The sequence below is a fragment of the Apteryx mantelli genome, chromosome 4 (genome assembly GCF_036417845.1).
Source record: "Apteryx mantelli isolate bAptMan1 chromosome 4, bAptMan1.hap1, whole genome shotgun sequence".
Lineage (NCBI taxonomy): Eukaryota > Metazoa > Chordata > Aves > Apterygiformes > Apterygidae > Apteryx > Apteryx mantelli.
The window spans coordinates 22,015,268-22,026,643 of NC_089981.1; the positions used below are offsets into that span (position 1 = coordinate 22,015,268).

At 50.1% G+C, this 11,376-nt stretch overlaps 1 protein-coding gene and 1 long non-coding RNA gene across 2 annotated transcripts in view; both read left to right on the top strand.

Moving 5' to 3' along the window:
• Positions 1-2,509, top strand: part of CD151 (CD151 molecule (Raph blood group)) — a 40,808-nt gene extending 38,299 nt beyond the window's left edge. Inside the window, exon 9 of the mRNA XM_067295976.1 lies at positions 254-2,509. Coding sequence (XP_067152077.1) covers positions 254-313 — 60 coding nt within the window. The 3' untranslated portion in view covers positions 314-2,509. The remainder of the gene's footprint in view (positions 1-253) is intronic.
• Positions 2,510-7,460: 4,951 nt separating this feature from the next.
• LOC106490069 (uncharacterized) lies at positions 7,461-10,783 on the top strand. Its single transcript, XR_001293537.2, has 3 exons — positions 7,461-8,161; positions 8,277-8,528; positions 9,609-10,783. It is a non-coding gene; the product is annotated as an uncharacterized lncRNA (long non-coding RNA).
• The last annotated feature ends 593 nt before the right edge of the window (positions 10,784-11,376 follow it).

Consider the following 11,376-nt stretch of genomic DNA (forward strand, 5'->3'; position numbering starts at 1 on the left):
CAGAAGTGGTGAACCTGTGTGTTCCCCATCGCTGTAAGCTGAGCTGTGGTGCTCAGCACTTCTGCCAGCTTGCCTGGATGGTCAAAGGGCGTGGAAGGAGAACTTTCTTCCAGGAAGGAAGGAAAAGGGGAGGAAACTAGACCTGAGTCTATGAAGTACACTGATGATGTTTCCTAGCCTTTTCCCACTCCCTCTTTTGCAGTAGTCCATAAACTCTTCTCATGCATTTGTCTCTTCTCTTTATGCCCTGTAGATCTTTGGAATGATTTTCACCTGCTGCTTGTACAAGAGTTTAAAGCCGGAACCATATTAAGAGCTGCAGGAACTCTGTTAGCTCCCCCTCTGCCACCTCCCTTAGCACCTGCCAACCTCACCACCCTCCGCCACCAGCACAGAAGTGTCAGTAACCTGAGGACTTGGCTCTGTAATGAAATGCCTCTGGGACCGTGCACTGCCTCACCTGCCCCTTCTGGGGAAAGGCACCCTCCTTGTCGTGTACAAGGCAGGCAGGGGTTCAGTGGGTTCTCCTCATTGTCAAGGAGCAACTGAGCTGTGGGTCTTCTGCTAGAAGCCTTAGCAAAACAGTCCGTTGATACAACCAAAGCAAGATTATCAGGGCTGTTTCTCTTGAGGCTCTTCTTCAGCCAACATGAAGATATCAAGAACCTTAGTTTGCTCTCTGATAAGTGGCTCAACAGCACCATGCATTTACTGTGAGGACAGATGATGTTTCTGCACCAAGCTGGAGCCAGGGCTGAGTCTCTCATACGAAGAAGATTTCTCTCTCTCCCCTAAGTGCACACTGATGCCTTAACACAGCTGTTTTCCATCTGAGAGGATGTCTGCTTGGTTGCTTGGGGCAGAAACCGCTCTCCCTTCTAATTGGGAACGTAGCTTGGTGCAACTGAAATCTTGTCACGACTCCATTGCCAAGATGTGGCTGCCTTAGGATTAATCAGCAATCCTTCCTCTTCTTCCTCGAAGCTTTCACCCAACACAGTGCCATTAGGAGCCACAAGAGGCCTTTTGTCTCTAGTGGTTCTAGAGCAAAGACATTGAACTCTGTTCCAATTCTTTTTGGTCTAGTTTGTTGTATTTAGCGGCTTCCAGTGTGAATGAGAAAAATTTTAATTTGTTTCCTGCCTACCCTCCGCTGAGATTTGGTGAAGAACTGATCTGTCTGTGGAGCAGGCATGTCTTGCTACCCTTTGGCCTCTTCAGTTAGTGGAAATATCTTCTCATGTCTCTTAAACACTGAGAGATGCCCTGGGCCTGATGGTGTAATTACCAAGCTTGTCTTTCTTGGGCAGGAAATGAATATGTACAAATGTTGTATCAGCCTCCATAGAGTTTGTTAATCAGCTGAGGGTTTTCTGGCTTTAAGGAGACCTGGAAGCCCACTTTCCTAACCCTCTCAGCAGTAACCAGTATAATCAGCTTCACCCAGTTGCCCCAGTGTATTTGGTAAATTGGGAGAGCTGGGTTATGAGTTAATGGTCTGGTTGCTGCAGAGGAATAGGTTTATTTAAATGTTATCTCTTCACTGGGATCCAGGATATGTACAGGACATAGACATCACTGCTGCCCTGATCTTTTTCAGGGGCTATGGATCATGATGCCAACAGGATCTTAACCTGAATTCACAGGAGCTTCTGTGCCACTCCCCTCCTGGGGATTTGGGTTGTTTTTTTCCTAATTGTCCTGGAAAGGGTGTAGGGTTCTCTTCTGTAAGTCTGCCTGGTAAAGCTCGGGTCTTGTTTTCACCTTCCTGATATGCCTGTTACACCTATGAAGAAGAAAGGGATGTGGAGTTTTGGGGTTTCTTTTTTAAGCAGTTAAGACAAGCCCTTTCATAAACAAAGTCATTTATTCCCTTTCTTGGCCTGTTAGTGGCACAGGCTGAGCCCTGTCCCCTGGCAGCCAAACAGTTAACGTTCACAAAATCAGCCGCTTTCCCAAAGGTTTTGATTCACAGAGCAGAAACCTTGGGCTGGCTCCTGCAAGGGGGCTAATGGGTGACAAGTTAAAATTCAGAGCAGGTGAATCTGAAACTCCCCCGTTGGCATCCGCACCATGAAATAATCCTTAGTACTAATGCAGAGAGGTGGAGGAGCTCAGGTGTATCCTTGTTCCCCAGGCAAAGGGAAAGAGGGGAAAGAAATCTAAATTATTGCGTAATGATCTAAAGGAGAACTCTCTAAATTATTTCTTGTTTTATATTCAAGTTCCTGACAAGTATTGACTACTAACTAAGAGGAAAATATTCAGCATGTTGCTTGAAGCAATATTTCTAGTTTCTTATGCATATCTTCATAGCTGCCTTTGCCCATTCCCTTCAAATATGTTGTACAGGGGTGGGAGAGGCCAGGAAGAGTGAGATATAATAGTAAGTTGGCTTGTGTCCATTGAGTTGTTTTATACTTTGTGTAATAATATTCATTGCTTTTTTTTTTTAACCCAGTTTAAGTTGCTGGCCAATAGAAAAATAAAGCTTAAGATTCTATACCTATCCGGTGTAGTGAAACCAAAGAGATAACGTGAGCAGTGTGGGTCATATGGATTCAGAGTCCACAGCGATGGCAGAAAGCAGGTCAAAGCAGAAGAGCAGGAACCCTGAATTTGACGGCCATGAAGCCCATAGAGACACAACCGCCTCGTCTTGCAAAGAGGAGAGGAGCCCCGGGATTGCACCCCTGAGCACGTGGGGTGCCCAGTGACTTCTGCTGGTGTTGCTGGTGCTCCTTGCTCCCTTGTGTCGGGTCCTGCAGTTCTGAATGCGAAGGGCTGAAGGGAGTCGATAGATGTCGTGAGCGCTCTATGCCTTTTCTTCTAGCTTGATCCAAAGTTTGTGAAAATCAATGCAAAAATTCTCCTTGGCTTAAAGAAGACAGGGCCTGTAATAGTAGTATCTGTGGGGCCTGTGAGTGACAGTGCCTACAGAATGCAGCATGTCGCCAACAGCGAGGACTGAATAAATAGCAGGCTTGGGCCAGCCACAGCTTGGTTTGAACTGTTTCCTCAGCAGTGGAAGAAGCTGATCTGAGGGATCGGCCTGAAAAAGAAGCTGCAGGAAAAATCTGCTTCATGTCACTGCTTTTGCTAGCCTGACTGAGATCTGCTGCTGCGGGGTGCTGAGGGACTGCTCCTCCGTGTGACACCCTGAGAGCTGGAGTTGCAGGACCTCCTGGCACCAGGTATTGCAGCAGCTGTGGACCCAGTCTGTGCGCATGGAAGTGTGCGCACGCAACGCAGTATTCCCGAATTTGTGCTACACCTAACTGCTTAGTGAAGTTCTTAGTAGCCTCTGACACCTGGTTTCCACTTAGTGGAAGTCTCTCCCCTTTCCATCGTCTCTGTGTTACAGGGACGGGGTTGGGCTGCTGCAGGGTGGCTGCAGCTTCTTAGCACTGTGCCGTGAACGGGGTGCATGGGGGTGCCCTGGGCTACGGGCCTGTGTTCCTGCACGTGCTGTGTAGTTGTTCCACACAACGCCGTGTAGCTCATAGCCACCTTGCAGCATAGACGTGAAAAACAGGGAGCAGATACGCACTCCGTTTTTATTACCAGCCTCTTGAGTGCGAGAGTGGAGAATTGCACATTACAAATTTCAAGTACGCTGATATCCAACTGGCTGGGAACGCCTGCCTGCCACTAACAGGCATGGCCACTCGGTGGCTCTCCATACTCCACACACGGTGCAGTATTAATTTAGCTCCCTTAATTCTGGTACGTTAAGTCTAGCTCAGGCTGCTTTGCTTTGTGGGCAGCGGCGTCCCTGCGCCTGAGGGAAGCGTGGGGCAGGTCGCTCTGACAATGCCTACGTGTTTGCTCACCTGGAAGGAAGGTTGCTCGTTCCAGTGGTTTTCACACTGCAGCGAGGCACTGGTCCCACAGACCTACTCTGAGGGCTCAACTGGGCTTGGGCTGGGAGGCCAAAGGGAAGACCCAGGCAGGATGGGGCATCCCACCCTTCCTGCCAAAACCCTGGGGGGCAGAGAGCCTGGGGCAGGCAGGGCTGCTGCCCTCCCGCTCCCCTGCCTCCCCCCACCTATCCTGTCCACGTGCCAGCCCGCGCCTCTTCTCCCGTTACGCTGGGTGCCAGATGGCTCCCCGGCACTGGCTTAGGCCGTGGATCGAGTGCCTTTCTTACCTGTGTTCTCCAAGCCTCAGCTTTTTTGCTGCTGGCACCTGTTTAACCATGCTACCCATCAGACAGGGAATGAAGCAAAGTAGCACTGAGCGCACTCGGTTGGCTCGGAAAAGGAGCTTCTGCTACAAAACACAAACCTGTTGGCTGAATGCAACAGAGGAGACGGACGTGGGTGGTTTGATGGTGGCAAGGGAAAAAGATCAGGTGGGTATAAACTGCCCTGTGGAGGTTTGTGCAAGAGGGCCTGGGGCAGGCTGCGGCCTGGGACTTATCAGCTGTGAGCTTCCTTGCTGTCATCTGTCCCCAGCCCGGCTGCCTCTGTCCTGCCCTGCTGCCCTCAGAGCTTGGAGCTGCCCACCAGCTTGTCCCTACAAACCAAGGGGGCGCGAATGGCCCCTTGTTTATAGGGGGACTCTGCTTCCCTGTGTCCCCAGCAGCTGCCTGCGCCCCCTCGGCACTGCGCTGCCCTGAATCCAACTTGCCGTCACTGAGCCTTCCCCACCTTGGAGGACCCACCTACTAAACATTCGTTATTTTAATTTCAGACACGGAGCGCAGAGAACGTGCAGGTTGCAGTGCATGTGAGAGCCTGGAAAAGCAGAGGGGTGAGCTGTAGTTCCTCGCACAGGCGAGCTCCTGGGACTCTCCGTTCCCCACCAAGGACGCAGGAAGCCCTGTGCTCTTTCCTGCCTCCTTGGCCTGTGGTGTGGGCACCCTACCACCACCACCTCTGCCTGTGACCTGGGTATTCCTCCCCATCTGGCTCACAGGTGACATGGGCGAGTCACCTTGTGGTGACCGTCGCTCTGGGGTGACGAGGACGTCCAGAAGTGATCTGAACCTTCTTCCCCCATTAGAAAACCTTGCTCGAGGACTGGTCTGGGCCAGGGAAGGGCTGCGATCTCCTTTCCCCCCAGCCGGCTGTGCATGCTTACAGCTGCCCTGCCTTTCCCAGCCTGGAGATGCTTCTGGGCACGTCCACAGCGGTTGGTTTCAAACTCCCCTTCACCAGCCTTGCTGCCTCAGGTGGGGCTGCCACAGCGATGTTGTGTGGAGCCAGGTACAAAGCTGAGCTGCCCTCTGAGAGGAAAGCTGTGGGATCGCTGATCCCGTAGGGTCTCCTTGCCTGGTCACAGAAAATGGCCACAAATCCCATCCTCCTGCCTGGTCCTGTTCCCTCTCCATGCCTTTAGGGTTGCCATGTGGTTCCAGTAATCCTTCTCCACCCCAAAGGGAAATTATTCCCCCCTTTGGCAAGATTGTTTTGTGGCTTGTGGCTTCTAATAAGCACGTAGCAGAGTGTCTTTCTCTGAAGAGCATATGCAGTGTGAAGCAATTGCTTAAAAGCAATTTCTCACATTCTTGTTTGAATTGGCTTATTCTACAGTGTTGGCGATCAGGGTGCAATTACCATTTTATAGCTTCCTTGCAGGAGGCTCGGTCAAGTTTCTGGGTACTAGCTGTCCCCTGTTGCAGAGCAGGAGCACAGAGTCCTCTCCCTCCAGCCCTGGAGATTTGGACTGCAAAACTTTGCCACTCCTAGCAATTAACTCGCCCTGTGGTCTGCCCCCTTGGGGTACCCCGGTGGTTGGTGCCATTTGTTCAGAACAAAAACACTGCAGTGAAAGCAGATGTAACAGTAAATAGTTTCTGCAAGTGTCCAGCTTAGGGGCAGTCTGTTTCTGCACAGATTAAAATAAGACCGAAGTACTTCAGACTCCCCTGTAGGGCTGCTACTGAGAGTCTCTAAACAAAAACCGATTTGCAGACATTCCCTTTCTGCTCCTTCATTTAATGAGGAGGAGTTTTCCCCCAGAGATGCCTTGGTGCCCGTTTCATTTGCCATTTGGCAGTGGTCACCACTTGTAATGTCCTTGTCTCCTGTTGGGCTAGGGCTGAAGGAGGCTGCAGTAGTGGAGAGAGAAAGATGAGGACCAGGCAAATGGCCCTGTCTCTCCCCCATCACAGGACATGAAGAATACACCATGCTTGGGAAACAGCAAAGGGCAGTGATGGCTCCTTTCCTGCTGCGAAACCTCCCCAGAAGAGTGGAAACTAAACCACACTCCTCACTAAGAGGCTGCAGCACAGCACTCCCAGACCTGCTCCCCCTCCCTCCCTGGTGCCTTTCTCCACTTACTGCTCTCACAGCAGAATGAAATTGGCTTAATGGACACAGTCCTGGAAGGACCTTGCAGTCCAGAGAGCTCTTTTGAGGTGTCATGGGCTTGCTCCTGAGCTGTGGACTTGCAGCTCTGTGGTGTGGTGCCTGTTTGCTAGTGTTTCTCTGGGAGCTGCACCCTACCTGGCCTCCTTTTGGTGAGACCTGGGCTCCCAAAGCCACCGGTTTGTCTGGGCGGTGTGGGAAGCCATGAGCTCATCGTTGTCGCAGCTGGCGTTTCTGCACAGCCTCGTACACGTGGTATCTGGCTGTGCATCCTGCTTTTGGAGTCATCACAGCATGTCCCATCCTGCAGATGCAGAGCTTCTTTGCACTGCCGCGGTGGCTCAGGATGACGGGCCTTCCGGGGTGCCTGTTTTTGCTGTGGGGGCCCTGGGCTTGCTCCCTTGCTGTTGAAGTGCAGCTATTCAGCCTGCTGGCTGCGCCGCGCTTTGTCTCCCTGGAGAGGTGTTGCTGCGGGAAGAGCGTGCCTGACTGCCGCTTCTCTGCTTCAAAGTCGTCTCAGAAGAGAGGTCACAGTTATGTTGGTGGCACTGCCTGCCTGGCTGAGGAGGAGGAGTAGGCAACAGGGAGGAGATTTGTGTGGCGTCTTCAGAAAAGAAAAATTCCTTGCGGGGAGGGAGCACGATGCTCTCAAATGAGCTATAATCATATGAACAGCAGGGATGCTAGTGCCCAACAAATGTATTCAATGAATCATTCAGTCACGCCAGCTCGCTAGGCGTACAAGGGTTTTCAAGTCCTCTTACTCACTGTAAAGGAGGCCTGCTCCTTCTGTTATCACTGCTGCCTGTATTAGCAGAAAGAATACTGCACACACCAAAGCCATTAAGATCAGTAGCTTTCTCTTTTCTGATTACTGCTCCCTGATGCAGAAAAAGAGCTGCTGAGCACCAGCCATTTCCAGCAGCGAACAGTCTCAGTTACTCGGGAAGAGCGATTCCTGCTGATGTAGAGAGCTGAGAGAGGTCCGTGCCCTGGCAGGGACTGACCCCCTCGCAGGTAACTTCCCGCTGAAATGGCAAAGCAGCTGCTTCCCCACGTCGGGACAGCAAAACCCAGCCCTGTTCCCTTCGAGTGCCAGAGGTGGGTCTAACGGCCATGGCCTGCCCAGCATGTGTCTCAGGCATCCCAGGGGGAGCGTAGGGGTTGCACCAAGTCCTCCGTTCCCCTAAAGGTTAACCCAAAACAGGCGTTGACCCCTGGATATAATCTGTGGAGCGATGGTTCCTAACTTTGACTGGCCTGTGAGTAACTGTAAGGAATCAGGTTTGCAGGTAATATCTCACGTGTGCTGTTGCTCACAGTGGCAGAAAAACAACTAAGAAACCTGGCTGCCCCTTTAGCTCCTCGTAGGCACCGGGTGCCTAGTGTGCTGCGCTGGAGGATTTCCTCTGTGGACTCAGAGGGGTAGGAGGGCTCCAGCGAGCCTCGTGTGCAGCGAGGTGTCTGAGGGACTCTTGCCCAAGCACTGACCTGTTTGGCCCGGAACGAACCCACGCCACGTGCAGTGAGTTCCTGCAAACCTGCACTCCAGAATGCCTCACGTAGTGGCCGGGAGAGCTGCAGGAGACCTGCAGGCTAAGCTCAGCGTGACCATCCTCGTGCTACCCACAGGGGTGCAGCTACAGCAACAGGACAGAGGAGAGAAGACGGGGGAAGCAGTTTGCAGACCTGATCTCCTCCTTTTCACATGAAGCAAATCCTCCCTCATTCCTGCAGCAGAGCCGGATACGCCCCCATTCCTGCTGAGGCGGCCTCCCGCCAGGGAAAAGGCAGGCCGGCGAGGGAGGAAATGAGGAGGCGCAGCAGCACAGGAACTTTGACAGGTTAGGTTTATATTTCTTACTTTGCTGAGAAATGCCTGAACACCTTTCCCTTAACGAATGACCATAGAAACATGCTCAGTCCTTCCTGAGTCACTGCCCCCCTCTCCCTTTGCAGCGGAGCGATGTTCCTGTATGTCCGTCCCCTCTTCCTGCGGATTAGGCAGCAGCGAGGGCCTGTCTCTGCATGCCGGCCATCGGAGCCTTGGCCCACTCCCCTCTGAAGGATTTCTGGGCTCCCTGGCCAGGGGTTACTAGGGACTGGGGCAAACTGTTGCATCACACAGAGAGGCGCCCCATGAAAGTTTAACTGCGTGTCTCCTGCCTGCCAGCCTACAACTTCCTAAGAGGACCTCTCCAGTAGCAAGAGGTGGGTAATGGCACCAGTGCGCTACTGTCACCTCTTCCTCAGGGGAAGGCAGAGCAATGCTAAAAGCTTAAGCTCCTTGCTTTGTTTTACAAGGGAAACTGAGGCAAGTATTTCATCCGAGCTCATACAGAAAGTCGGCTGCAAAATGGATGCCAAGGGACCGAGACCCCCGTGGTGCGGGGCGTTATCTCTAGGTCCTGTCGCTGCCGAGAGCCGATTGCACCACTCAGTAGCACTCTGTACTCATAGCACATATTTTAGATATTGATAAAGCCTCTTTCTTTTCCTGGGAGATCTGTATGTTTAATTCTCTTTTAACCTTCCCAAGCAGTGTTTATTGACTAGTTGTTTTCTCACATTATTTTAGAGGCTTTGATTTATTGCTGCCCATCCTGTGATGCAGTGTGCCAAGAATAAGAAATAGTGGCCCAAAACTTGAGGCAGCGGTCTGAGGCTTGGGGATTGTGAGTTCAGCTGCTGTCACCACTCTCATAGGACATCAGCTCAGTCACTTCATCTCTGGTCACCTCGGCTCCCTCATGACCAAAATAGTACTTGGTCCTCTCTATTCTTTTTCTTCTGCTGTACATCAGCCCAGGGCTGAGCACAATGTGGTCTCCGTGCACTGCTGAAGTACAAGTAATGAACCAGGACCCATCTGAGGTGGTGGAGAGGGCAACATCACCTCCCCAGGCCTTGAAGTCCCGTCCCTGTAGCGGGACTGCTCTCAAGGCACCTGCCTTTCCCACAGCTGCATCAAACTGCAGGTCTCTGCCCAGCAGCTTGCGCCTCCCCTCCCTCGCGCCCCTCCACTCCCAATTCCTGCTGCTCCTCTCTTACACAGTATTCCTCTGTTGTATACACGCATGCTGAGCATTGCCAGGTACAATTTTATACTTATCTAAATTAAATCTTGTCCTATTTAAAGATGCCCATCTTTCTAAGATATCCCAGGCTTATTCCCATTTATCCTTCCTTGCTTTTTCAGTCCCTCCTAGTCTGGCTTGATACACAAATGTGATCAATATTATAATTTATTTCCTTTTTCTCCTTTCTCCCTCTCTCATTTCTCTCTTCCAGGACTTTAATGAAAGTTTTTAATAGCGTTCAGTTCAAGACTGGCCTGCTGTTTCCTTTGCCTAATACCTCCTACTACGCTGATGATTTCATAAATTATTCAGTTGTTTGGGATTTGTCTGTCGGCTGTGACAGAATTGCTCAAAAGGAACATTTCAGAGGTTTGTCCAGTTTCCCAGACTGAACAATCCTGAACCCCGGAGCAGCAAGTGAAGGACCTCATATTAGAAGAAAAGCGAGCCCTAAAACATTGGCTCACAAAGAAGGGTGCACGTGTGTTGAATATGTTTTTCAACAACAAAACCAAAATGCTATTAAATGCATTTTACAGTTCACTTCCTGTAGTTAATGGCACTGGATGGGACCATTAAAATAACAGTCCCAACAAATGTGGGATCTCTGTGTGTGCTGTGTCCTGCTCAGCAGAAAACCAACATAGCTTTTGGGAAGGATCTGGATTTAAATTAAAAAAAGAAAAGGCAGTATTTCACAAGCTGAGTAGTGGTTAACTGCAGCTGTGCTTAAGGTGCTGACTGGGAATACCCACGTTTGGCATTGTTTTCCCAGCTCGCCTGGAGGTTTGAGGACATCTCTTGCACCTGGGTTTTTCACAGAGCTCAACTACCCCTTTCATGAAATACCAGATATTCAAATGTTATCAACACTCACTGCTGGTTCTTAATGGGAGCTGAAGAGTGTGCAGCACTTAGTGCATGGATTTTTCCTGAAGTGCTTGAATGAAAACTGAGCTCCTTTGAAAATGTGAGCCTACTTCTAGACACTGCTAAACACTGAGAACAAATCTGGTCATTAATTTCTATCAGTGTTTCTTTCTTCCCCTCAGCTAATCATATTTTCTTTTTCTTGTCCACTTAGATTGAAAACTTCCTTTTACTATGTGTATGAGCTGTGCCAAGCTCCACGGAGCCCTGATCTCAGCATCACCACCTAAGTGGTGCTATAATGTAAATAACAATAAAAATACTGCTCCAAAGTAGTTATGACCCCATGAAATTGCTGAACTATGGTGACATTTCTGTTCTGAAACTGTCAATGGGAAATGCAAATCTCTGTCTCGCTGCTGCCTCTAATTTAGCCTCAGCAATTTCCTCCAGTTTTGCTCGGTTGCATAAGCTGTAGCTTCAAGTCAACTCAGTTCTGATATTAAAGGCAGAGGTTTCTGGAACATGAACACAGATACATTTTATTCTCCGCACACCGCTGGAAAAAGTTCTTTTTCACTGCTTTAGGATTTAGAGCTGTACCTGGAGATAGGGTCCTAGGTACTCTGTCTATCAGAAGGGAACTACGTGGTGCCATCCTGTGGCTTTCTATAGCTAACTGGAAATAGATTAACGAGAAGCGGGAAGTAGGCTAGAGCAGAAAGAGAGTTTAGGGGTGGGTGAGAGGTTGTTTTCTGAAGAAGATGACACTGAATTGTTTTTCTTCTATGAGGGCGTGTGTAACTTAAAAAAAAAAAATTTTTGTTTGAAGGCTGAGTTTCCCAGCTTTTGTGGGACTATTGTATAAAGAGCAACATACAGTCCTTGTGCCAAACAGTTCACAGTCTAATTGAACTCTTCTGAACTGCTTCTCCTTTATCTAAAGATAGACAGACTTCCTCCTGGGGAGCCAGAAGAAAGGAGAGTTCCCTTTTCATCTGCGAGAAGACAGGCTCCTGAGAACAATGCACCAGGTGTGACACATTCAGGTCATTATCTTGTTTTCAATACTCCATCCCAACAAGTTTCTCTTAGAAGGGTGTTTTCAT